This window comes from Miscanthus floridulus, chromosome 12 (genome assembly GCF_019320115.1).
Source record: "Miscanthus floridulus cultivar M001 chromosome 12, ASM1932011v1, whole genome shotgun sequence".
NCBI classification, from domain to species: Eukaryota; Viridiplantae; Streptophyta; class Magnoliopsida; order Poales; family Poaceae; genus Miscanthus; species Miscanthus floridulus.
The window spans coordinates 81,125,430-81,152,777 of NC_089591.1; the positions used below are offsets into that span (position 1 = coordinate 81,125,430).

The window sequence follows — 27,348 nt, forward strand, 5'->3', positions numbered from 1 at the left end:
AGTGGCGCGCCGTGGGGGATGAAGGCCGACGCCGGGGAGCCAGGCCTTTGGGCCGAAGACCAAGCTACAGTGGGCCGACTGCTCATGGAGGCCCATTGCTTAGAAACGGTGTGGCATGACTGCCCCGTGAATAAGAGGCTAGCGGCAGAATATTCCAGGAATGTACTGTAGCAGTTGAGGGGCATTGTAATAAATTCTGTTATGTGGTAGTTGAGTCCTATAAATAGAGGACACTTGTAACCATGAAGGTAGTTGGTAGATGAATTAATGAAACCATAGCTTCTCGTGTCATTCCCTTACTCTCCACTATCCCCCCTGTCGCTCGTACCCCGAGCCTTCGCCCAAGGCCGGCCGTCCGACGGGCGGAGGCCTTGGTCTTCGCCACGCAGGTTGAAACCTAGTTTCAACAAACTGAAAAGCCAAGTAGTAATAATTTAAGATGTAAAAACGGAGAGATGTTTAAGGAAGAACAAGTTCTGCATCGTGTAATGTTAATAAACTTTTGATTATATGGCAAACGTGGCTTTACAAAAAATGGAAATGCCGCACAACTTTGCTCATGCTGGTTCATCAAATTTACACAAAACTCCTCTTGCCGAGGACATGGCTTCGCTCAAAAGAATCACGCTATTGTACATGTGAAACACACGAAAAGAACACAATAATTACATGGCTAAAAACTTACAACACAACACAAGGTAGTGTGTACTACCCAACACGGTATAAATTATGCAGCAGCAGTAGTGCACAATACACAGCGCATACGAGACTGGCCTAATTGGGAACCATCCTCATCGTCCGTGCCACTGTCACTATCCTGGTTACTGTTTGATCTCATCGAGTCTAAACCACCTTCAAGGCAAGACAGATGATATGCATGGCAGCAGTAGAACACGATGACAGAGATGTCCTGGATAGGCAAAGGATCGAAGCACAAGCAACACCGGGCACCACATCTCGTTCTGGACTTGATATCTAGAGCCCGGACGCTAGATGATCTCTCATGCCCCCGAGAGGATCCATCATCAGTTCTGTTTCCATGTACCTCCTCGTCCATGCTTGCCATGTAGACACCACGCCGAGCCTCATGGTAGTATTTAACCAAAAGGTTAACACAGTCAGCCTGAACAAGGCAAGTTTCGGATGGAAAATACTCAGAATTCGAGACGATTGAAATACGGAGCAGCACAGTATAGGAAAGAAAGTTAACCTTAAGTATATCATTGCATCCATTTCGCAATGAAGTTTCTGTTCGGTAATCCGTCACAATTTTCACAAGACGATCCCGCAACCTATCAAAAGCATGAGTGAACACTCAAACCAGGGGATGAAATGGTTGGATTAAGGATCATGGCAGATCATTTAGAGCATTTTTGCCAAGGTTTCAGTCATGTAAGAAATTTTATAGCTCATAAATTTTTACGATAAATTTTGATGAAAACATACCGAGGTATTTCTAAGCCATCAGGAACCAAACTGACAATGTACAGAGGATCCAGATTGCCAACGGTATGTTCCAATAGATTCCCTACCTGCTCAACAGTCATAGAAATTAAAGTAAGAAACAAAGATGCCTCAGTCTAAGGAAGATTAAGCACCGTTTATTTCAGTTACCATTTCAGGCTTCTGGAGGCATTGTCTAATCAGTTCCTCCCACAGTTCATCATCATGTTGCTCTGTAACAAATTCAACAGCCTGTATGCATTTCAAGATTTATGTTACTGTTCCATCCCATATATCAAGTTGGCTAATATAGAACAGGATGTCTCAGAAATGGTAATATAATGGATAAGCAAGTTAGAACCTCCTGCATGTCTTCCAGTTTGTTTATAATTGTCGAAAGAGCTTCCTTAGCATTGCCCATTCGACCAAGGACAAAAACCTGCTCCCTTACAAGTTCCTTTTGTGCAAAGATTTCATATGCCTGAATAACAATAACAAATTATCAACCTATAGTTAACTAAAGAGAAAATTATGATGTGATTTTTTGGGGAAACAATGACCTTGTCAAGCCTGTAATGCTGACTGGTTCGGAGGAAGGGTAGTAGCATCCTTGGCTCGTATTCTGCATAAAGCTCCACCTATAATGCAAACAGTTTTGACTTGCAAGTTATTATCAAAACACAAAGTAAATGTAAAAAAAAATAATTGGGGGAAATGGACATAACAATGACGGAGGCATTATTCCCATTTAAAGGGGGAAAATATTTGGTGCAAACCACCCTCTTGGTGCAATCGTGAAAACCCTTTCAAAAACCCTACTTAGAGGTTTCCAAAAATTATGAAACGATGCATACCATAGTTCATCCATAGATGTACGTTGTAGCAAAAGTTGGGAGGCAAACTTATTGTGTGAAAATCCAAACAAAAATGACAAAACTCAGGTGCAAGTGCACTAGAAGACAAATTTCCTGGGAATTTGTCTTCTGATGCAAATACACATGAAATTTTTCATTTCCATATCAGTTTTTCTAGATTGATTTTGTTTCCAAACTTTTGCTACAATGTACATCTATGGATGAACTATGGATATGCATCGTTTCATAATTTTTGGAAACCTCCAAGTAGGGTTTTTGGAAGGGTTTTCACGATTGCACCAATAGGGTGGTTTGCACCAAATATTTTCCCATTTAAAGGCCCCTATGTTAAAATGTGGCACAAAAGGTACCTGCATATCATGAAAATCCTTTCCAGCATGTATATCTATCTCAAATAAAGCATGCAAATATAGGTGTAACAAATATCTCTTGTCACAGTTTTTACTGGTATGCAACAACTGCTCCACAACTTCACATGGGGGAATGAGATCACGGTGTTGGATCAGTAGGTGAACTGTTCTTTTATTATCCACTATCATAAGATTGGCAACCTGTAGAATATTAAAAAAAAGTGTTTCAGTGGAGGATATGGAAGGCTTTTTTTTTTCTAAATCATATTGTATTAGCAGCTAAATTGGACTCATCCATTTTGGTACCTTATCACAAATGGCATCATGCAAGTTGTATTTCTCAATAAACTCGAATACTTCTGGCTTCAGGAGCTGAACCAAATGGATTTAATTAGAAAGTCTTTGGTATTTAAAAAAATATATTTTGAGATGTGCCTACAAATACAGCAATTTAGGATGTACTTACTTCAGCATAAAGAGAAAGTGCCTTTTCATACTGACCATTGATCACATACAATTCTGCTAATGCCTACATGGAACATAAGACAAAGATATCAATCAAAGTGTGAAAGCAAATGAAGTATATATATGTCTTACATCCATTAAACGATGTCCCTCCCCACCTCTTTCAATGAATCAGTCATCGATGAGGAGTTTAGCTGTGGCTCAATGGCAGATATGACCGGTGAAGCTGAGTATAATGTTGGTGGCCAATTTTTGATAGTAGTCAAGAGAAGTTCATGGAAAGAAGGATTGGTAGTTAGAGCAACAAGGGCAACCTACACAAGAAAATCAGAATAATTACAACAGATAGTGTTAAAATTAGTAATGGAACTTACAAGTTAGTACAACACCTCATACGCAGTATCACTCAGCTGAGGATTTTCTGTAGGTACATAAGGGACCAAAACAGGAAGTTGGCGAAGATGAGCAAAGTGGAAGACCCATCTGTTGCATAAAAGTTTTGGTTAAAAAAAGGAATCAACTAACGCAGAGGGGGAGATCCATCAACATCTCACAAATTCATCAGTGTTATACTAGATCATCTAGCAAAAGGTGATGTCTGTGTATCAACATGCTTTTCTAACCTCTCCCATGCTGAAGGAGATCCTCGCAGCAACTTTGGGCAGCGCTGAGCAGCTTCAGCATATTTTCTTTCAATTATCAAGTGATCAAGGTATCTTGAACCCACCTGGATTAACAACATGAATGAAACAACTTTAATGCATAAAGTATTTCTAATGTAATTAGGTGTCCTTTTGTAAGGACAGGTCCTTCTCATAGATGGGCTCAAAAATGGTAGACCTTTATATATTGGCTGTAAAAGATGCCACACTTTTAGCTTTCTGAAAATACATGGGACAGTTTTCATGTATAAGATAAAGGAAAGTGAGACAGTTTTTCTTTTATCTGCGTTAGTAGGGACAGTTTTCGTGACACTCTTTAAGAGTCTGTAAAATGACCTGTTTTGAAAGGAAACATCTATTTGTGCATATAGAGATCTCATTTTCTGAAGAATAGCTAACCATCATCTTAAATATGGTATAATAACCAATACCAAGAGAGCTCAATCATCATGAGAGCTATTTAACAGTGCACACTATTTCTCTAGTTCACCTCATCAAGAAGCTCAGTGCGTCCTTGCCCTGCCTCAACTGCAGCCAATGCTTTTTCATGGAAACCATGTTGAAGAAGCCAAGCAATATGATCTTCAGCGTCTCTAATCAGAAGGTGCACACTATATCAGTCATGGGATTATTTTGGGGGAAATTTTGCCACAGGACACTCAAAACACCTTATTTTTACTGAAAGATATTGGAACAACTGATTTTTGCTGCTGGACACTACAAAATTGTGTATATTCGCTGATGGACATGGTTCAGTGTCCTCCAGAAAATGTATGGAAAAGATCAATTCTTTCTAACATTCGCTGGACGTCACTAACCTGTGTCCCATAAGAAATATACACAAAGTTGTAGTGTCCAGCATCAAATATCAGTTTTTTCGGTGTCTTTTAGCAAAAGTGACAGTTTTTGTGTATCCTGTGGAAATTTTTCCGTTGTTGGTATGGAAAGGACAGAAACCTAAGCTAACTGAGCAATACCAAAGAAATTCAAACATTTAACTAACATAGCTATACCGCTATAGCCAAAAAGAAATGAAACAGCACTACATCCAACATTTTCTTAATTTTGTCAGTAGAGTTCAGTTCTGCATCACGATTTACTCGTTCAATTTCAATTAATATAATATCCTCAAAGTGACAATTAGATATCGTAAATTGGGGGCTAATATGAGCTCCTGTTTTGTAACAAACCTTGGCTTTGCAACCACTATGTCCTTAGGAGACACAATGTAATACAAAGGTTCATCGCCAGCAGCCCACTGTCCACCTGCATTGCTACTTCCTGAATGATTGGACAAAAGAATCAGGGTTCCTTCATTAGAAAAGTTCCCATCAATAAGAAAATAAATGTCACTCATGTTAGAGCACGATCAATTAAACCTGAGAAAGGTGCATGCGCAAGAGCATAGTCCTTTGCCTTGTAATGCTCATAACCATGAATAGGCAGAGCATCTGTAGTAAGTTCATCATTTTTCCATGATACAAGATGTATTTCTGGACGCTGTGCAGCTCCCTGCAAAATGTTAGAAACGTAACAAGAACATCAATCTCATAAGCATCATTTTAGAAGCAAAGGTATATGGTATACAATGCAGATGTAACAGATATTTAGAGGTATGATGATTACCTGTCGTGAAGTAACAGAAGTACTAAATGTTTTCTCTTTTTCATCCTCGTCAGGAATATAGGCAAGTACAACTAAAAGGTCACCAAATGGAGCAATCCCAGATATGTGGTAACCTGTTTGGAATGAGCCTACAATGTCCACATACTTCTCAGAACTAGCTGTGGTGATAGTCCTTTGTAGGCCATTGAGTCCCTGAGATAAATCTGTTCGAATCGCTGCAATCTTGACACTTGTTCCCCATCCAATAACTAAGACTGTATCATCCTAAGCAGGCAAAGATCAGTTAACACAACATGTACTTTTATATCAAACTATAAGAAAAGAAAATTTTAGAAGTATGTCTTGCGAGTCAGACACGCTAACAACATGAATAATTTCATATCAACCAGAAAATAACATGGTTACCATGCTCCTTGACACAATTTAAAGTATGATCAATTCATTAAAAATGGGTGTCATGTGTTTTTCTCTGTGTTTTGTGCCTCTGGCTAATATCCTGTCTTCCACACACCAAAGGTAAGAGCAAATATTTGACTTATTGCACATATCACCAAAACTTTCAACTTCACAAAAGTCTTTTGCTTTTGCACCCTTCTAACAATATTTTACTTATATGCTAACAAAATTGACATTTACCAGTTGAGGTATATATGATTATATGGTTCAACTAAACTACGCATAATCCATATATAGATATAAAGATATAATTACCTGCCAGACTAGGTCGGGAAGCAAGAACTCTGGTCGAGGAATGCCTTTTGGTCTCTCTATGAATGCAATTCCTTTGTCTGTCCTCATATCATGCACTTTCACCCCTGCATCGTTAGCCCAAGCAAGAAGGTCCGCCCTCCACTTCATCGAATGGATTGGCCCTTCACCATCACGCAAAACCTACATAACGATCGAGCAAGAGATGAGATAACCATTAGAGGTCACTAGATGCATCAGATCTATTATCCTAAAAAAACCGAACTTACCTTCTTATGATAACCTCCCCAAGACTTCTTTGTCAACACAAGTACTTGGCCTGCCAAACCACCAGTAGCAAATCTTCTATAGTTCCGGGCATAATTAGGGTCTAGAGCAATTGCCTTCATGGGGCGATGGTACTCAAACTTTAGTTTTTCATCAGTGAAGAGGCTGTTTATTGCCACTGTGCCATCATCTGAGCAGCTTCCTATATATTCACCGTCCCCATCAAAACTTATGTCGTTGATAGTTGCTGTGTGTGCAGCAATTTCTTTCACCTATATACAAAACATAAATAAAGCACAATAAGATGAAACCGATGCATATTATCAGCACACCAGTGTAGCATTTCTACAGATTGAATCTACATGGAGTGACAAAGTCATTGGATCACATGCTTTAGTTTTGCATATCATGTGTCATTATTTGGCTCCATAGCTTCTGCAACCATAAGAATGTGAAATTCGAATCAGAACAATACTACAGTAGTGTGATCATTATTACCAAAAGTCCAAAACTATATGCATCACATGATTTCAAGCTGCGATGAAGGAAGCTAGAAGCAACCCCAATTCGGTACATCTACGTGTCTCCAGCAACCGTGGGAGCGTCTAAAGCCAAGTCAGTTTCGGAGATAAAATCCCTCAAAGCTCCATCATTGAACTGGCAAGTAGTTTTGACCCAGCAAGCATAGAGGAAGCTCCGAGAGCAGTCCCAATGCCACGATCCCGTCTCCCTCCAACCCCCGTCCCCATCACAAGCCCCGATTCCGCGAGGAGAGCGCGCCCTTTGGCGAGGAGTACCTGGTTGCCCTGGAAGTCGAGGATGTGGAGGGTGCCGTTGTGGGTGCCGAGCGCAACCATGCGGTCGGCGACGGCGATGGCGGCCGCGGCGTCGGTGGAGAGGATCGCCGGCACGCTCCCGCCCAGCCGCTGGTACTTGAGCCGCGGCTCCTCCTCGTCCTCCTCCTCCGCCTCGTCATCGCCCACTTCCTCCTCCTCCTCCTCGCGCTCGTCGTCCCCGTCGTCGCCCCCCGCGCCGTTCTGCAGCGGCGGGTGGGCGCGCCGCGCGGGCGCGGTGGACATCCTCTCGCCGCCGGCCGGCGCCGCCCGCCCGCGAGATCTCCCGTTCCGAGACGATTTCCGGCGAAGCCGAGGGCCCGCGTGTAAAAATTGCTTTTGTTTCGGTGTCCGTCTATCAATTTGTCGTGAACGCCTTAAACGATCGAACCAGTGCAGCCGAGCCGGGTCCGTCTGGCGTACGCGTACACGGTCGAGCCATGCGCCGGGGCCGGGCCTTCGGTTCGTGGTCGTGGTGTGGGTGGCTGCTGGCTGCTGGCCGGCCGGGGGGGTCGGCGGTCGGGTCTCCATCGGTTTCGAGTGCTGGACCTGGACCGCGAGGAGTGGGTACACGTGGGCCTCCAGGAGCTTCTGGCTCGGTGGATCCCAGCAATTAAGAATGTCATCGTCTCGCCATTGACGTTGTTTCTCGCTGATGTTGGCAAACAGTAAAGCAATTGTGTCACCTAAAGAAGGTAGTACACACTTCGGGAAGGATCAGACAAGCTAAAGCTATCTCAGTTTCGCCTGTTAGTACCTACGCTAGATTCTAGGAAAAAAACAATATTCATGCACTCTCTCTTAATAATAAAAAAACGTGATTGTGGTCGTTAAAAAAACAAGTTTTTTCATATGCAAACTGACATATACTAGCAAAAACATGCTTGGACACGGGGGAGTGATCTTGCAGTACCAGATGAGCCTGCGAAGCGAGCAGCGTCGTCGGATTAGTACGCCTTATAGCATGTCTTTTTTTATCGCTATGAATAGAGATTTTAGTGAAAAACTAATATTCAACAATTTTTCTAAATAGTCATTTAAATATAACCATCTTTTATTTTGGATTTTTCGCTAGCAAAAAAATGAAAGACGAGAATGACTTTCTAAAGTACGCTTATACGCATGAGATATACAAAAACTGTTGAAGACCGAAAAGATATAAAAAATAATTTTTATGTAAATGACTCTTCGAATAATAATTTAGAAAGCAATATAGAAAGGCGCGTGGAGCCCACGCGCGCTCTCTACCTTTCGGCGTTTCGATGGCGATCCGGACGGCGGACGTTGTCAAAACGACGCAGCAGAACGAGTCACGGAGGCACCGACCTTTTTTTTTTTAAATCACGGGGGCACCTACCTGTTTGAACTGAAAGCAACAGCGCCACGGGCCTCTTTTTTTTGTGATCGTCCCCAACTTTTTTATATACAACTGACGGCTCTTGTCCACGGGATCAATGAGATGACACTAGATCTCCTCCACGGCTACAAGATTATTTTGACATGGAATAGGAGGATTAAGGAATGCTAATAACATGGGCCAAGGAATACTGATGGGCTAAGCGGGCCCGTTGGTTCAGATGGGCTACGCGGGTTGCTTTGGCGGCGCGACGTGCCAGACTTGCCAGTCTGCCAGGGCGAGGAGAACGGAGGCGGCGCGACGGTGACCATGCCCGACCGACCGTCCGACACGGCGCGCCGGGCGCCGGCGTGATCTCGAGGGAACCGCTGCCAATGCCAAGTGGTAGAGCCCGCCCGTGAGGCCGTGAGCCGTGCCCGTGCCCAACTTGCCGCCGCGACCGGTGGGCCGGAGCACCGGGGACGCCGCGCACGTTCCAACTTGGCGGGCCGTCGCGCCGGTGCCGTGGTCCACGCCGAGCTGCTACTGCTTGCAGCGGAGCATTGAGCGAGCATGCGCCTTAAGGCCAGTCTCAGTGGTTTCATCTTCCAGTTTTCAACACACCCATATTTTAAAAACAGTGCAGAAGAATTTTATCCCCATAAAATTCTCTCTACTCCCATGAAACTTTTATCTTCTCTTTCTTCATTAAGACAGTGTCATGTCAGCATATTTAATGCCCATAAAACTTTATGAAATCTCCAAATAACTAACCGCTCGGTCCGTTCCCTCTGCTCTAGTCCTGGCTCGGCAGACTGCAAGTCTGCAACATTCCGTCGCCAAGGGGCCTGTGCTGCGTGTTGGCGACCGTGCCGGCCGTGGATTGTGTCCATCTGGAGCTTGGCTGGGCCTGCGCTCGCACACACTCTGGAATCTGGACTCGGGCCCTTGTTGGATATTTGGAATTGCAGATTCGGCGGTTGGGTTCGGTCCCCAGTGCCCGTGGATGTGGATGCATTCATTCCGGAGTTCCAGGTAAAAGCTGCTGCAGTCTACTGGCTTTTCTGACAGTAACTCACCTGCTCAAAAAGGTTTCACTTTCACAGCGCAACGAGGGCGGCAACGGTAAGAACTTTACACACCTCTGTTGGAAACAAGGTGCCACTGAACCTTAGATCAGAGGTAAACATCTTATTTAGATGGAAAAACTGTTGATGTACCTCGTCTTAGGTTATTATTCGGTCTACGGCGCCGCAGCGGCTTGGACGCCGGTGTCGTGGCAGCTCGGCGCAGTGGAGTCCAGTGTAGTGATGGCGAGGTCCAGTGGCGATGCAGAGGCGACGGTAAGGTTGGTGGCGGCGAAGTCAGTGGGTCTTCTCGTCGCTGGCAGCACCCTTTTTAGATCGGGTTAGGTTTAGTTGTTGGTGGGTCACGGCGGCTCCGGTCAACCTCGTTCTTTAAGCCTTTATCCCCACCTCTCTTTATAGTGCTGTACGACAGGAGGTCACCAATCATATTAGAGTTGGACGCTTCCGATCAGGGCGCAGATCCAAGGGTCCAATAGGCCGGTGGAGATCAACTAACATTCTCCCCCCTTGATCTCACTACCATCTTTCAATTTCATATCATTTACTTTTGTTCATTCCATTACAGATTAGCGCATAGAGCATATTTCATCGTCACAGTCAATTGTCGATAGATTTAACAGCTACAACACACCATTCTGTTCTGAAATAGATACTTAACTTTGGGTCTTCTTTTGTCTATAAATTTTAGGCTTTTCCTTAAACCCATGCTAGCTACATGTTCTCTGAACACGTTGGGTAGTAAGCCTTTTGTAAGCGGATCTGCGAGCATCTTTTCGGTATTTATATGCTCAAGACTTAAGACATGATCCTAGACTTTATCTTTCACAACAAAATACTTTATGTCAATATGTTTGGCAGCACCACTTGACTTATTGTTGTGAGCATACTGTACTGCCGGATTATTATCACAGTATAATTTAAGTGGTCTATAGATGTCGTCAACTACCTTCAAACCGGGTATAAACTTCTTTAGCCAGTTCACCTACCCTGTTGCCTCATAACACGCTACAAACTCGACATACATTGTGGATGATATAGTGACGGTTTGATTTGAGCTTTTCCATGAAATAACTTTCCCTACGAGAGTGAATACATATCCAGACGTGGATTTTCTATCATCTCCCGCATAGTCAGTGGAGTGAATCTGATCTTCTATATGTCATCATGATGCTTTCCATTCATTGCAAATAACACAAGACTTTTTTTACCAATTTCCAGTGTTCTGTTCCAGGATTGCTCTGAAATCTGCCAAGTAACCCGGTAACAAATGCCAAGTCAGGGCGCGTACATACTTGAGCATATTGCAAGTTTCCGACAGCTGAAGCATATGTAACCGTTTTCATTTGATCGATCTCATACTGGTTCCTGAGGCATTGAAAATCCCCATAACTGTCGCCCTTGACTATAGGAGCAGGTGAGGGACTATATTTATGCATACTGAATTCCTTTAAGATCTTTTCTATGTATGTCTTTTGTGACAGTCCTAATACCCCTTTACTTCTATCTCGATGAATCTCGATCCCTAGAACGAGCGAAGCTTCACTAAGATCTTTCATATCAAATTTTGAGTATAAAAACTTCTTTGTCTTCAGTAGACTGACATCACTACTAGCAAGTAAGATATCATCCACATACTATGCAATGAAGATAAACTTCCCATTCTTAAACTTTGCTTAGGCACAATTATCCTCTACATTCTCTTTAAACTCAAAATTCCTTATTGTCTGATCAAACTTTAAGTACCACTATCTTGAAGCTTGTTTTAATCTATAAATGGATTTCTTTAGGCGATATCCCATTCGTTCTTTTCCTTCCATAACAAAATCTTTCGGTTGTGCCATGTAAACATTTTCCTCCGAGTCTCAGTTGAGAAATATCGTCTTTACATCCATCTGATGTAATTCTAAATCGTAATGTGCCACTAATGTCATTATGATTCTAAAGGAATCCTTATATGAGACTGGAGAAAAGGTCTCATTATAATCAATGCCTTCTCTTTGCGTAAAGCCTTTTGCCACAAGTCACGCTTTATATCTCTCTATATTCCTTTGAGAGTCAAGTTTTGTTTTGTAGACCCATTTATAGCCTACTGTTTTGGCTTCTTTAGGAATTATTTCTAAGTCCCAAACTTTATTGGCATTCATATTCATAGATTTCATTTCATCTTCCATGGCCTCAAGCCACTTTGATGAATGATCACTTCTCTTGACTTCTTCAAATAAGGTGGGATCATTCTCCATTTGAAATTTCTCAGTGTTGTATACTTCATAGTCAGCAGGAATAACTAATTTTCTAACTCTTTGAGACCTTCTAGGGCCTCCATATTTGGCACATCTTCTGTTTGAGGCTGTTGTTGCTCCCCCTCATATGTGGCAATAGGTTCTATAGGATCCTGAAGAAAAGGTTCCTCATCGTCATTCATTGTTGCCACAGGCAAAATAACAATGGGTGCTGGCAACACAGTATCTTGCACTGTCGATGCAGCGACAGCAAGTAGTGAGAAAAATAGCTCATAAATCATTGGAGTGGGCGCATACACCCGCTTCTCTTCAAGGTCAATTTCTCGAGCTACCATGCTTCTCCTCATCATTTCATCCTCTAGGAAGATAGTGTGTCTCATTTTTACAAACTTTATATGTCTCTCTAGACAGTAGAAACGAAAACCTTTTAACTTTTCTGGATAGCCAATAAAATGGTAACTTACTATTTTGGGATCTAGCTTCCTAATATTTGGGTTAAATACTTTAGCCTCAGTAGGACTCTCCCACACACGGAAGTGGTTTAGTGAGGGTACTCTTTCTGTCCATAACTCATACGGTATTTTGGGCACCGACTTACTTGGTACTCTATTGAGAATATGAATGGCGGTTTTTAATGTCTCCATCCACAGGCTCAATGATAAGGTGAAGTAACTTATCATACTACGCACCATATTCATCAGGGTACGATTGCGTCTTTCAGCTACTCCATTCTGCTGAGGTTTGCTCAGTGTAGAATATTGGGCTACTATGCCATTCTCCTGTAAGAACCTTGCAAAAGATCCAGGAACTTGACCATATGAGGTATGCCGACCGTAGTACTCCCTCTCACAGTCGGACCTGACTATCTTAATCTTTAAATTGTGTTGGCTTTCAACTTCTGTCTTAAATATCTTAAATTTATCCAATGCTCTTTCTTTGATTAGATAAATGTAGCCATAATGAGAGTGATCATCTGTGAATGTTATGAACGAAACATAACCATCCATACTCTTTACAGAAAATAGACCACAGATGTCTGTGTGAATAATCTGTAAAATTCCTGCGCTTTATTTAGCATCTTTCTTAATTTTCTTTACATACTTTCCTTTTATACATTCTTTGCATTGTTCTAAATCTGAGAACTCTAAAGGAGGAAGAATATCATTCTTAACTAGTCTTTCTATTCCCCTCTCGAAATATGGTCTAAACGACAGTGCCATAATTTCAACGACGCATCGTGAGCTCTCTTATGCTACCATTTTCAGAGTAACTCTCTATCACCAGCTGTTTTATCAGCTGTGTAGTATATGTCTTTGAAGAGCTAGTGAACTAACTCTTTATACTATCGAGGTACTCGATGACCGTGTCACACTTTGGGATTGAGCCCACAATTGTAGGTTCAATCGTGTTCATTATCACAGCCAAATATTTCTTGTTGACAATGACCCACTTTCTATGCTCAAAGTCATATGACATCTTTTGGGATTCAAAATCCCTCTCTTTAGTTACCCAAGCGGTATCAGCCTCATTTGTCTCCCTCACCGGTGCCACAGGATCAGTGGGACACGGTGAGGTGACTACCCAGTCCACCTCAGCCAAGATGAAGGTCAGGTCAATCTTTTTCTTAACATAAAAAATAACAACAATTGCATGCCTTGATTCCAACGTTGGTCAAAATTAAAACATACAACTGTTCTTATACACTAATTCTACATCACCGTTGGACAGAAATAGAATTAATGCATAAAATCATTAAAATTACGATATTGTCATTAACAACGTTGGTTAGAAAATAACAATATCATAATCATGTCTAAATCTCTTTTTCTCCAATTAAATACCACGTTGGTTCAAAATAACTGGAGAATAAACAATTTTTTAGCAGCGGAAACATAAAAAAATTTATTCTCTATTTTTTAGAAGCATTAAACTTTTTTTAAATATTATCTAGAAAATTATCCTGTTGGTTTAAATTTTAACATAGATATTAAAGTAGACAAAATTCATCGAAAATTGCTTCTGAAAAATTAAAACTTAAACTAGTATGAACACTGTCCATTTGGCCCAAACCAGCTAAAACAGTGAAATCTGGCTCGGCCTATTTTTGTTTTCGCGTGCGCTGCTACCCAGGCCGCAACGTGGGCCTGGGCCGACAAAGCGACGCGGACGCGCCCCCCGCCTAGGCCGAAAACTGGCCCAGTCGCGCTCCGCCGTCGGATCACATCCGACGGTCGCCCGGCCGTCTCACCCAAACAAAACCGCGGACGTCGGTCACTCCCGAACCCTAAACGCTCATTTGTGCCTCCTCCTTCTCTCTCTCACTCTCTTAGCCCCAGCGAGGCGAGTTCGAGCGAGCAAATGATGGAGGGCGAGTAGAGCCTCGCCGCCATCGTCGGTCCCCTCGTCGACGAGCGCGCTCCCCAACGGGTGAGCGCGCCGTCGTCGAGCGGTCTGGCTGCGGCGTCCCCTTGGCCAGAGCCCGGCGAGCAGCGCCCCCGGCTCGGTCTTCTTCTCCCCGCGCGTCGGCGAGCCACACTATGGCGGTGTCAGCAGCGATCGAGACAGGACTCCCCTTCCCCTTCTTCCCCTTATGATTTGGGTCTGGTTTGTTCTTCTCAGATTTAACCGATTGGGGATATAGGGTTAGGGTTTTGTTTTTTCTTCTTCTTTCCAAATTGATTGCGAGTTTAGGGTTTGGTTTCGAGTCGACTTGAAGCCGAGCCCTCCTTCTCTTCTTTCTTTGATTTTCCTTTCTTTTTTCTCAGATTTGTCTGGGGATTAGGGTTTGGTTCACTGTTGTTCTTTTCCGAGACTGATTCACGGGTTAGGGTTCGGCTTTGAGATCCTTTCCAAAATCGACACCCTTTCTCTTCTCTGTGCTTCACCTGATTAGGGTTAGCTACCGGCGGCCGTCAGTCTAGCTCCGGCGAGTCGCCTAGCATGCCCTTTCCCCTTTTCCTTTCTCTGTATGTAGATCTTGCTGTTTTCTTCTTGGTTCTTTGCCGATTGGGAATTAGGGTTAGGGTTAGGGTTTCATTAGGGTTAGGATTAACGCGATTCGTTTTTCTTTCGGTTTGGGTTCGGTTGAACCCTCTGATCTTTTCTTACCGCGCGTCGGTGAAGACGGCGGTGCGGCACCTTTCCCCGCGCGGTGGTGGTGGTGACCGGCAGTTAGTGATGCCCGCCACCCTTCTGGTCTCTTTTCTATTTTCTTTTACCCGGTTAGGGTTAGGGTTTCAATCTGAAACAGATCGAATCCTTGTTCTTTCTTTGAATTCTTTTTAATGCTGTACCCCATACTAGATCTACACACTGTTAACCTGACTCTGATACTATTGTTGGAAATAAAGTGCCTCTGAACCGTAGATCAAGGGTAAGCATCTTACTTAGATGGGGGAACTGTTGATGTATCTCGTCCTAGGTCATCATTCGGTCCATGGCGCCGCAGCGGCTTGGACGCCGGTGTCGTGGCAACTCGGCGCAGTGGAGTCCAGCGTAGTGGTGGCGAAGTCTAGTGGCGATGCAGAGGCGACGGTGAGGTTGGTGGCGGCGAAGTCAGTGGGTTTTCCCGTCGCTGACAGCACCATCTTTAGATCGGGTTAGGTTTAGCTGTTGGTGGGTCACGGTGGCTCCGGTCAGCCTCGTCCTTTGAGTCTTGATCCCCATCTCTCTTTAGGGCTAAACGCCCTCGATCAGAATGCAGATCCTCCCGTTCTTGCTGAACTGAACATACGTCACTCCACTCACTGTCCTATTAGGGTTGAACGCCATCGATCAGAACGCAGATCCAAGAGCCAATAAACCGTTGAGATCAACTAACAACCTCCCGTTCTTGCTGAACTGAACATATGTCACTCCACTCACTGCCAACGCAACACAAGGTAAAAAAAGGACGATCGAACCAATGCTCCATCAACCAAGCAATCAGCTTTACAAAGGGATCAAGAGGGAAATCGCAAGCTATATGTGACAATTATACCAGAAACACTCAAAAAGAAGAACAAAAAAGAACGAAGTTACTGGCTTACTGCTCCATCCCCCGTCACCGTCAGCAGAGCCTAGGCAAGCCCCTGCCGCCGGTCTGGTGGCAGGAGGCGGCGCCGGCGCCGAAGGAGAAGGACTTGCCCTTGGCCATCCTGGACATCTGGCCCTTCATCTCCTTGCACGCCCGCTCCAGCTCCACCACCCGGCTCTGCATCCTCTGCAGGTTCAGCCACAGCAGCTCCTTCTCATCGTCGTCGCCGCCGCCGAGGTCCACGCTGTGGGTGGCGCGGCGGGCGACCCTCCTCCTCGGCGTCTGGGACTGGGAGCAGGTGGACGGGTCGGGCCGGCGCTCCTTCGCCGCCGCCGCACTGGGCCCGGGCTCGCTGATGTGGAGCTTGCACTGCTGCGACGCCAGCGCCTGCACCGCCACGCCCGGCGGGATCCGCCGGTTCTTGGCCAGGTCCTTGCACGCCTCCAGCGTCAGCTTCTCGTAGTTGAGGCACCGGCACAGCGTCGTGCGCTCCTCCAGGGACAGTGCTGGGTGCGACTGCATTCATTCATTCAGAACGGCAGAGTTCAGAGCAGAGTTTGCAAAAATGCATCAGTTTCGATACTACTACTACTCTCTGCGTAAACTTTGCTGATTCTGGTGATCACAATGTGAGTTTTTTTAACGTAAAATGTTAGAGTAAACCATTCAGAAAGCATTGGAAAATGTCAAACCATCAGCAGAAAAAGGTAGAAAAGTGCAGTGCACAAGAACTATTTAGTGCTTTTGGTGTGTCTACTCTGACCATGCTTGTATTGAACAAGGAAAAGCCGTGGGTGCGAGGGAAACTACAGTGCACAAACACAAAGGAAGGTGATGATTAAAGAAGATCCATTTGATCATGGAAAGCATCAAAGGCCAGGCTAAAGGCAATCTGGCACAAGGCCCGCTGATGAAAGGCTCCCGAGGCACCACTAGTAACAAATAAACAAAGCCGGGATCTTAGTTGTAAAATAACCAGAGATCAAGGCAGCGGAGAACCAACCAACTCGATGGGCTCATGACGAGATGGATCAAAAGCGCCCTGCAAACAGGGCAAAAGGCTAAAGCTACGTCTGCATGCATGCAGGTAAAGTTTTTACCCGCCATGTCAGAGAAAAGAACTTGCTGAACTGCTAACTCCATCCATATCCTACCCATTCACAGCAGAGAATGTATACAGGTTAGGACTGAATCACTGATGATATGGCGAGATGTGCCACAGTGCCAGACTACTGGTTTCCTGTGAGAAGCAAAGTAATCATTTTAAATTAGTTCATCACTGGCTTTATTTTAAGTTAAATGTCGCTAACTTTGATTATGATTTTAGAAATTATATTATATCTACATGTTCAAATCTATCAGAATATATTAGATGAAGAATTTTGATGATATAGATTTGATGTTCCAGCTGTTGTGGATTTTTCTACAAACTTGATCAAAGTTAAACAAGTTTTTTTTAAGAAGAAACTGGAGGGGCCGAAGCCCCTACAGAGAAGATTTATTACCAGCAGAACAAGTACAAGAAAGGGAGGCTTAAGAAAAGCCAAAGCTAGGCTAATCTAAGCTAAACAGTAAGGTTGACTTAAAACAAAGACAAAGTGAACTAACTTGTAACTGGAGAAGTATATGCCACATAAATTCCTAGTAAGGTGAAGTTTTATTTTCGAACAATTATGTAAGTTCAATTGGTAGACATTAATGGAAGGTTGCTTCAGAGTTTCAGACAACTAATGGCAAAGCTTGCGGGTTTGATGAGCCAACAGCACACGCTTGAGCGGTGCAAAGGGCTAAAGGGGTCGCAAATTAAAGGTTCACCCCATAACCAAAGTACCAGACGATCTATCTGTCCATCATTAGCATCCCATGATAGTACTACTGCCGAACTTTATTCAACTGCTTTGTCATAGACTAGAAGAGGAACAGTCACCAACAAATGGGATAAATTAAAAAAGAAATCTGCAATGTCTGAACGTAGATTGGAAGATGCTAGAGAGACAGTATCAGTGTCGTCGGGCCTGTTTGCTTCACACCCTAGCAAATTTATCTGATCAATCCCAGGCTTTCAATTTTTGATCCCTAGCACAATGCACATCCTTCTTGATGTCAGAGTGCAAACCAAACAGGCCTGTCGTCTCACATGCATCAACAAGAGGAGTACCAAAATGCTCTGATGCCTGTAATCAAACAGTAAGTTCTGTACATCGTATACACCCCCGAATCTAAGATTTCACTCGTGCTCGTGCTATCCTCTGTTAGTCAGTTTTTACAGTTCATCCAACGGTATCAGCGTCAGCGACATGCTGAACAGACTAGTGCAGTGTTCATCGTGACACCAATCATAAACTGACAGGATATTCGCTGCCGCGTACTAGTAAAATCTGAAATCCTGGTGCCCTACACTGTAATGTCTGCTACCATCGTAGTGACTCTCAGTCAGGACCCACCATGACTCCATGAGGCCAGAGTAAAAACTGGCGCCAGGTGAAAGAAGTCTTGCAGCAAAAGCTGGCAAATACAGAACCCTAGCATTTGGTTCCTCAGAATTTTCGAAAATTCAGAATGTGAAGCTGGAAATCTGCGAAGGGTATTCTGAATATTGCGAAGGGTAAGAGTAAATTTCAGCAGTAGTTTCTACTAGCAGTAATTTGTAAAGTATCCATTTTTTTCTCTGATTTTGTTTTACTATGGTACGATAAAGGAGTACCGCCATATCTGCCCCTAGGACCCTATGATAGGCTACTCAATAGCCTGAAGCTTTCAGTCATCATGTCCGAATCATGATCCCAAACAGTAGCAGGCAGTTCTACAAAACGAATCCACTACCAGTACCAGGATGAAAAAAATGGCAATGTGTTCACTGGAGAAATTAATTTTCAGCTGATGCAACTTCAGCAGTTATTTGACACAGCCCCTTAATCAAGTTCGAAATGAAATTAATCGACTAGTTTTTTAGATGATGATTGATGGACTAAGGGGGGTGTTTGGTTCCCCCTCCTAAATTTTAGTCGCTGTCCCATCTAATGTTTGACATATGCATAGAGTATTAAATATAGACTAATTACGAAACTAATTTCATAGTTTGCAACTAATTTGCGAGACGAATCTTTTAAGCCTAATTAGTCCATGATTTGACAACGTTTAGCTACCGTAAACATGTGCTAATGACAGATTGATTAGGCTTAAAAAATTTATCTCGTGGAGTACTGACGGATTATGTAATTTGTTTTTTTATTAGTATCCAAATATCCCATACAACATCCTCTCAACATACCTTCTATATTTTAGTCACGAAATCCAAACACCCCCCTAAGATTCTGTTCTTTGCATCTTTGGCAGTATCGCATTAGCGGAGTGGTAACGTTTACCTCGAGGTAGATGTCGAGCGCCCTGTACACGCCGTCATAGCAGTCCCTGGCCGAGTCCGGCAGGCTCTCGGCGACGGCGAGAAACTTGGACACCTTTAGCCCGTGGTCCGGCGAGATTTCCCCGAGGTACTTGTCGAGCAGGCGCCCCACCTTCCGCATCCTCTGCGACGGCGCGTCGGCCTCCTCCTCGGAGGCCACGAACACCCTGACGAGCCTCATGACCAGGTTGACGTCGTACACGCCGCCGTCGTCGCCGGAGACGAGGAGGTCGTCGAGCGTGGCCTGGTCCAGCATCAGCCCCATGAGCCGCTCCAGCTTGTGCCTGCACTCCCTGCTCAGCCCCACCGCCGACACGATCCGCAGCACCCAGAAGAGTCCCCGGCACGAGAACGCCGTGCCCCCGACGAGCGCCACGCCGTGGACGGCCGTGTCCGCGAGGCCGGCGAGGGCTCCAGCGCTTTCCCTCTCCCCCTCGCAGAGCGCCAGCGCCGGCGGCCTGCGCGTGGCGGCGCGGAGGTAGTGCAGCAGGAACCGCGTCAGGATCAGGTTCTTGTTCTCGACGCCGTAGCAGCCGAGCACGCGCATCACCTTCTCGATGGTCGGTGGGGACAGCGACGTCATGTCGTCGAACCACCACTCCCTGCCGGCACAGGGCCGCATCGACTCCGGCGTCTTGGTGGCGGACGTCGACGACCGGCCGAAGCCCACCGTGTCGGGCGACGACGAGCACGACGACGAGGAGCGGTTCGGCGTCCCCACGCCGCCACCGGCGGCGGCGGCGGTTGGCGTCTCCGGGGTGGCGGTGATCTTGGAGAAGAGCGCGGAGATGAACCTCTCCAGGAGGCCGGAGGCGTCGGCCGCCGCGGCGAAGGGCTCGCAGCTCTTGACCGCGGTGAGCACGTCGCCCCAGGTCCAGTAGCAGAGCCCGTTCACGAAGGCCTCCGCCTGCGCCAGCAGGTTGCAGGCGCACACCTCCTCGGTCATCTCCAGGAACACGGCGGCGCAGTGCAGGAGCGGGAGGTTGGAGGGGCAGAGCACAACGCGGCCGTTGTTGTAGCAGAACCTGGCCACGAGCTCGAAGCCGTCGGCGCCGCCAGGGAAGCCGGCGAGCTTGATGGACACGGTTTCCTTCCTGCCGGCCTTCTTCATGATCTTCTCCTGTTTCACCATCGTCCTCAGCCTCCCCGAGAAGGCGCACATGACGCTCTGTTACATTGCATTGCATTGCAACGACGGTGAGATGAGATCAATTCAGACTTTCAGAGCTAGAAAAAAAAAAAGAGAAGGTTCATTTCTTGATCTGATGAGACGCCCTATTAGGAAGAAGAAGAACTTGGCACGCGGTGTGAGTGATACGTGCCTGGTGGAGATGAAGCGTGTGATGGCCATTGATGTGCACCTTGAGGTCGCAGAGCTCATTCATGGCTCACGGGAGGAGGAAGAAGAGACGACGGACGCAAGAAATGGGAGGTGCACCGCAGGCAGTGGAGTATATATAAAATAAAATATGGGGAGGCGAGAGGGATCGGAGGGAGCTGGGAAGATTTGCCGAGCTGTGATCCATGAATGTACAAGATAAAAGCTAATTTTGGTCGAAGCGAAATAAGGTCCGTCGCTGGGAGGCTTAGGTCGAAGCGAAGCGAAGGCTGAAGTTAGCCTATCATGTTTCCCTACCACGCCTCGGGGGTGCAGGGGGCGGAGCCCCGCGCGGTATGAATCATCGCCTATTAGGGTTTTTCATCTATATATACTTCATATAAGCTGTCGTCTTGTGATAAGAAAAGTTGTAAATCCCTGATGTTTGTAACCTCACCCGATATAGTGAAGATTTGCTGGTAGATGTCCGTGGTTTTATCCCTTCTTCCTTGGAAGGGTTTTTCATGTTAAAATCTCGTGTCCCCTATGTTTGATTTGCTGTTCTTCGTCGTTTATAATGCCTATCGTTTCTAACAAGTGGTACCAGAGCTTGGTTTCACATTAGGGTTCCGCGATGGCATCGATGAAGTTTGATCTACCGCTGCTAGATTACAAGATGAGTGTCGGGAACCTAATACCGGGGTACCCAATGAGGTGGGACTAATAATCATCGAACGTTGACGTTTCGAGTCAGACAAGAGCACTACTACGCTTCTTGCCCAAACGACGGAAGATTGGTTCTGCCTCGCCCGACGGCTATGGGCTGGCACCGCCTCGCCCGATGTCCGAGGGTGGGCTCCGCCTCGCCCGACCCCCGAGGGCTGGCCTCCGCCTTGCCCGACGTCCGAGGGCGGGCTCCGCCTCACCCGACGACTTGGGGCTGACTTCGTCTCGCCCGACGTCCGAGGGCGGGCTCCGCCTCGCTCGATGGCTAGGGGCTGGCTCTGCCTCACCCGACGTCCAAGGGTGGGCTCTGCCTCGCCCGACGTCCGAGGGCGAGCTCCGCCTCGCTCGACCCCCGAGGGCTGGACTCTGCCTCGTCTGACGGCTAAGGGCTGGCTCCTCCTCGCCCGATGTTCGAGGGCGGGCTCCGCGTCGCCCGACGGCTAGGGTCTGGCTTCGCCTCGCCCGACGTCCAAGGGTGGGCTCCGCCTCGCCCGACGTCCAAGGACGGGATCCGCCTCGCCCGACGTCCGAGGATGGGCTCTGCCTCGCCCGACGATTGCGCCTTGCTCCTTCATGATGACAAGCACAGGGTACGACAGGACATTCGAGTCAAATGCAGTACCGAGGACCATGCCCTGCACGCGTGCAGGAAGGTACCGTCAGGATACGATGGGACGGGCGCTTTAAGCCCTTTCTGACATAACAGTGCCCGAATAGTGTTGTAGGCGTCGACTTTTGTCCCACAGTGTAGTAGGCGCCGCCTTCAGTCCTCGGGCGCGGATACTAACATAGGCATTCGACAACCACTACGGTCCAAGATAGAAATTACATCATCTACAGCGACAGACATATGGTCACTTCCCTGCTTACTCCCTGAGGGGTCACATCTCGGCTCTCCGGCACGCCGCACCATCCGCCGGCGTAGGATGGGACGCACCCACTTGCTAAATGAGGCTAGGGCATAGCCTACGAGGATCAGCGAACACGCCACCTCTGACACGGTCTGCCATGTTAAGCAGGGTAGGCACAGGGAAAAAGAAGATCCGGCTCCCTCAAAGGACCTTCTATACCTTCGGTATTTTCCTCTTTCTCCCATCTGTAACCCCTACTCCCCTTGGTCTATAAAAAGGAGGGCAGGGCCCCCCACTAAGGGGATGAACTCTCGATGGATCAGTTCAACACACACAACACATCATGCATACAGCCAAGCAGCGACCGAGCTCTTGGCGTCCTTTCGACCATTCCATCAGAGACCTAGGACCTCTCCCTCTCTCGACTATTTGTACCCTCTACTACGAACCTTTTTCGGTACTGATAACACGAGCAGCAGCAAACTGGACGTAGGGACATTCGGCTCGAACTAGTATAAATCTTGTGTCCTTTAGTGCACCATCCGAGCCTAATGCGCAACAATTATAAATTTACTAACCGGTGTTTATTCGAAACACCGAAAGTTGGTGTGCTAGGTAGGGGCCTTTGCGCGTTCCAAATCAGGCCTCGGATGGCTAACCACGCAATCAGCTGGGTCCCGGGTGCACACGTGCGTTTTGATGACCTAGACTTCATCGTCACGCTGGGAGGAGAGTTGGCGCTGGCCCACACCGCCATCCAGTCTCTCCCCTCCGTCAGCTTCAACTATGGGAGGCTTGAGCACCAGCCCAGCATCTCCCTTGGACCATAGCCATCTAGGGAGGACCCACGTCACCTCACCCTCTCTCCAAAACACTCCACATGGAGTGCCCCGACGGTGCTTCTATTTGATCTTCGCAACGCCGCGGCGACTGTTAGCCACCTTGTGGTACATCACACGATCCCGTCTCCCGCGAATGACGAGTTCATGGAGATGATCAAAAGCGTCATAGAATCCCTCCATGGCCTCCTCACAGAAGGTCCGGGTCGGACTCTGTCTCTGACTCCGATAGGGGGAGCCATCATCCCTCCTAGGAATGTTTCATGGTAGAAACCTCCGAGGGACACGTCGAAAGCATCTCTGTGGAGGAGAGTACTCTAGCAGGCAACCTCAGCAGCACAACCGAAAGGGGGATAGTGGCCCCACCTCACGTAGGGGTGGAGTAGCTGAGAGCCCGAAAGCAGGAAATAGACGAAGCTAGACAACGGCTTGTTCGAGAGTACATGGAGGTCGATGAGGAGATTAGGCGTCGTGACCCACGACGTAAACTGAAGGATCATCGCCGATGGTGAAACCTTTCCTCACTTCGTTCGGGCAAGCCAGAACATTGCCGCCACAACAGCCCTACTTCATCGCCGATGAGGAGATATGGCACTCTAGATGATCCCCATCACGTGGCCCTTCATGGTCTAGGGGCTCGATCTAGTTAAGCCTCTCAAAAAGGCGTCCGGGGGCTACAGCCACTTGCTTGTCACCGTAGACAAGTTCACAAAATGGATCGAAGCTCGGCCAATCTCCGCGATCAAGTCCAAGCAAGCTGTGCTGTTCTTCCTTGACATCATCCATTGATTTAGAGTACCGAACTCCATCATCACAGATAATGGCATGTAGTTCACCGGCAAGAAATTCATTTGATTCTACGATGAACAACACATCCGAGTCGATTGGGCTGCCATTGCGCACCCCCAAATGAACGGGCAGGTCGAGCACGCAAACGTCATGCTCCAACAAGGCCTCAAGCCTAGAATCTTCAACTAGTTGAACAAGGTTGGCGCACGTTGGGTCGCTGAGCTCCCTGTGGTGCTCTAGAGCCTAAGGACAACTCCTAGCTGTGCCACCGGCTACATACCTTTCTTCATGGTCTATGATTCTGAGGCCGTCCTCTCGATGGACCTCGACTACGGAGCGCCAAGAATCAGAGCATACGATAAACAGGGAGCTGAGGCATCCCACGAAGACGCCATGGACCAACTAGACGAAGCCCACAACATTGCCCTCCTCCGTTCGGCCAAGTACCAGCAAGCGTTGCGATGGTACCACAGCCAATGGGTGCGGTACCAGGCCTTTAACATCGGGGACCTTGTTCTCCGCCTCATATAGAGCGACAAGGACCACCACAAGCTCTCCCCACCCTGGGAGGGGCCGTATGTTATCGCGAAAGTACTCCGGCCAGGCGCCTACAAGTTGAAAACCATCGACGGCGAGGTCTTCACCAATGCCTGGAACATTAAGCAGCTACATCATTTTTATCCTTAAATAAACGTATACTTTTTCCTATCAGTTTTTGTCTTCAGAAATCCCCGGTCTTTAGCGACATCCGACCCCTACAAAAAGCGAGGGGTTGGACCTCACTCGGGGGCTGATATAAGTACATTTATCTCACAAAACACTCTCTGTGTTATCTTTGCAAACATTCTCTAAGTCTTCCCTCTTTTCTCACGACAAGTCCTAAAGGCTAGGACTTCGGGAGACAAAATCTGAGCGTAACTGGTAGGACTATGGGAAACCCACGCCCCAGTGGCTACGGCCTCTTTGTTCACTAGCATATCAGAACTAGCTCGCCCGCACTTCCAGTTTTTTTGCGACTTTAGCTATGAGAAGGGTCGGAAGGCACCAAAATCTCTTTTACTAAAAGAGGGAGAAAAACCGAAAGGCTATTTGCCATAGCGAAAGTAAAAAACTTATTCATTTTTTCGCATAAAATTCATTGCTTACAAAGTGATCCCATCACAAAAAGGACTAATGTATTCATAAATACTACTGTTCACTTAGGGGCACCCCCACAAACTTATTCGATTACAGTTTCTGACCAGCCCTACTATAAGTACTGCTACGGTCGTCGCACCATGCTTTCCATCAGCAACGCCCTACCACTCCATGGGATCCTCGAGGGCACCGTCATCTGTAACGTCGAGCATCATGTCAACGACTGTGGTGCCCTCTATGGGGCACCCAGGGACTGCATCATCATCATTAGCCACAACCCTGACAACAGTGTCTGGGTAGGGGGCGTCTCCTACCGAAGAAAGGCCGCAACGAATGACGACAAAGCCGACGACGCTCGGCACCCTCCAGTGCCCCTCCTCCTTCAATAGCAGTGGCCCCTTCTCAGCAAAGGCGGCCTGCACCATCTCATCTACGTTGGATGACCTCCAACTCGACATCGCGCTCTAGATTCATGAGCAGATCTTTGAGTTTTTATCTCCCTAGCATTACCCTCTCTCACTTAGGACCCCACCGCGACGCACGAACACATTCGGTGGAAAGGAAGAAGAGGTAGTGGCTTAGAGGCGGGCGAAGGAGTGGGATGAGAACTCCCCTCCCCCTCCCTATTTAAGGAAGAGGCACAGTAGCTGAGGAAAGGCGAAAGGTGGGGATGAAAAATTCTCTTCCTTCCCCTATTCAATGCAGATGGGGAACCATTGCTGATGGGAATCCAAGGGGACGCGCCTGGACCGATGGAAAGTGCTCTGATCAACGAGACATCGCCTGGTCAAAATAGGATGTTGCTTGGGCATGGCCCACCACTACCGCGCGCTGGGCGCGAGAATCAAGGCGCACCCGCATCTAGGCAACTCTCCGCTTCCCCACGCAAGACCATAGAATGACTCGACAATCGAACCCCCATCTAGGGGGCCCAATGGGCCTCCTGGGTCGATCGAATGGCCTAGGTAAAACAACAAATGAACGAACCACTGAAAGATAAGCACTTCTGCCTTCTTACTTTGAGTGTTAATTTCATTACCAAGTTTTCGACACCAGCAACGGCAAGGGCACGGACATAGCTCGAGGGCTACCGAGAGTGTCTACCTGTTTAGACATCCTCCTCGCCTGACCCCTCCTTATGTTTAAAACTAAAAGCACGACATGTGGGTATAAAACTTTGAATACACCTGGACAAACTACAGACCCTACGCCCCGATGGCTACGGTGTTTTTGTTCACCAGCATAATTGAATTCACAGTTCCCCACATCACAAGCTTTAGCTCTCACCTTCCCAAGAAGGGTTTGGGGGGGTCCTCCTACAGAATCTCCTTTGAGGAGAAGCTATCATGTCACCTAAATCAATCGAATGGCTCGGATCGCCGCCGAGAGACAGAAACGAAAAATGGCAATGCTTATGCAAGTTACACCAACCTTGTCGTAAACGTTGGACCCGAACCCCGCACTAACATATGCGGTAAGAGCTTCCCGTCACTCACACCACTAGGGTAACGTTACCAACCCCCCGCTTTCATTTTAATTAAGTTATACTTTGAATCCATACATCCAAACATTGCATATGCAAATCGCTGCATTCCAACGCTTCGTGTCGCGTCATGAAGCGGCAGTCGCCTCATTCAATATGAGCGGCGGCTGATCGAGGTTTGAAGGCCAACCCACAAAGGGCTCGAGGCCGCCTCATGTCAAACAGAGCTAGGGGAGAAAAACCGAGATGAGCCCCAGCGGCCTTGCCCGACCCCGCTTAGAAGTGGACAGGGACATCTCGACCTTTCTCGTTCGATTCTAGCCCCAAGCTAAACCCATAGAATCTCCGTTAATGATAGGCCAACGGTCCACCTGAGCCTATCGAATGGCTCGGGCATCTGCTAGGAGGTGGGTTAAGAAGTAGTGAAATGCCATATGAGGGCTCTGCCGACCCCGTCAGCGAATGATGGACCCGGATTTCATACGAACATACCTGTTAGCGAGCTCATTGAGCACGACACTCGAGCCATCGAGGTAAGTGTCATCAACTCAGCCCCTCTAGTTGTAGAAACCAAGGACGGGGTAACGTGCAAAACACAGCCGACCCCTATCAGACCCTAAGGGGCTCGGGGGCTTGAGCCACTCAATCCGTGATCGAGAGACTGAGGTTCGAAGGCTGACCCACGAAGGATCTAAGGCCACCTCGCATCCAACAAGAGCCAGGGGAGAAAAACACAGATGAGCCTCAATAGCCTTTGCCCAACCCGCATTAAGGCAGGAAGGGTCACCTCAACCTTCTAGTTTAATCCAGCCTCTAGCCGAGCCCATAGAGTCCCCATTGAGGGGGAATCTATTGGAAGGCGGGTCAAGGAGCAACAGAACGCCACCCGAGGGC

At 47.0% G+C, this 27,348-nt stretch overlaps 2 protein-coding genes across 3 annotated transcripts; both read right to left on the reverse strand.

Annotated features, from left to right (window-relative positions):
* Nucleotides 1–483: 483 nt before the first annotated feature.
* Nucleotides 484–7,619, reverse strand: LOC136497962 (vacuolar protein sorting-associated protein 41 homolog). 2 transcript variants are annotated; one of them, XM_066493870.1, is made up of 19 exons: nt 7,194–7,616; nt 6,399–6,668; nt 6,133–6,312; nt 5,422–5,685; nt 5,175–5,307; nt 4,986–5,076; nt 4,286–4,388; nt 3,757–3,860; nt 3,523–3,616; nt 3,292–3,447; nt 3,135–3,197; nt 2,975–3,040; nt 2,669–2,869; nt 2,004–2,081; nt 1,805–1,924; nt 1,615–1,695; nt 1,447–1,532; nt 1,211–1,292; nt 484–1,123 (listed from the first exon to the last, which is right to left on the reverse strand). In XM_066493870.1, the coding sequence occupies exons 1-19, from the start codon at nt 7,473–7,475 to the stop codon at nt 728–730; spliced, it is 2,850 nt and encodes a 949-aa protein (XP_066349967.1). In that variant the 5' UTR covers nt 7,476–7,616; the 3' UTR covers nt 484–727. The 2 variants fall into 2 exon arrangements, with proteins under 2 accessions (XP_066349967.1, XP_066349966.1); XM_066493869.1 differs by having other exon boundaries at nt 484–1,292; nt 7,194–7,619.
* Nucleotides 7,620–15,789: 8,170 nt separating this feature from the next.
* Nucleotides 15,790–21,100, reverse strand: LOC136498454 (BTB/POZ domain-containing protein At1g50280-like). Its single transcript, XM_066494385.1, has 3 exons — nt 20,634–21,100; nt 19,274–20,479; nt 15,790–16,424 (listed from the first exon to the last, which is right to left on the reverse strand). The coding sequence occupies exons 1-3, from the start codon at nt 20,694–20,696 to the stop codon at nt 15,942–15,944; spliced, it is 1,752 nt and encodes a 583-aa protein (XP_066350482.1). The 5' UTR covers nt 20,697–21,100; the 3' UTR covers nt 15,790–15,941.
* Between the last annotated feature and the right edge of the window lie 6,248 nt (nt 21,101–27,348).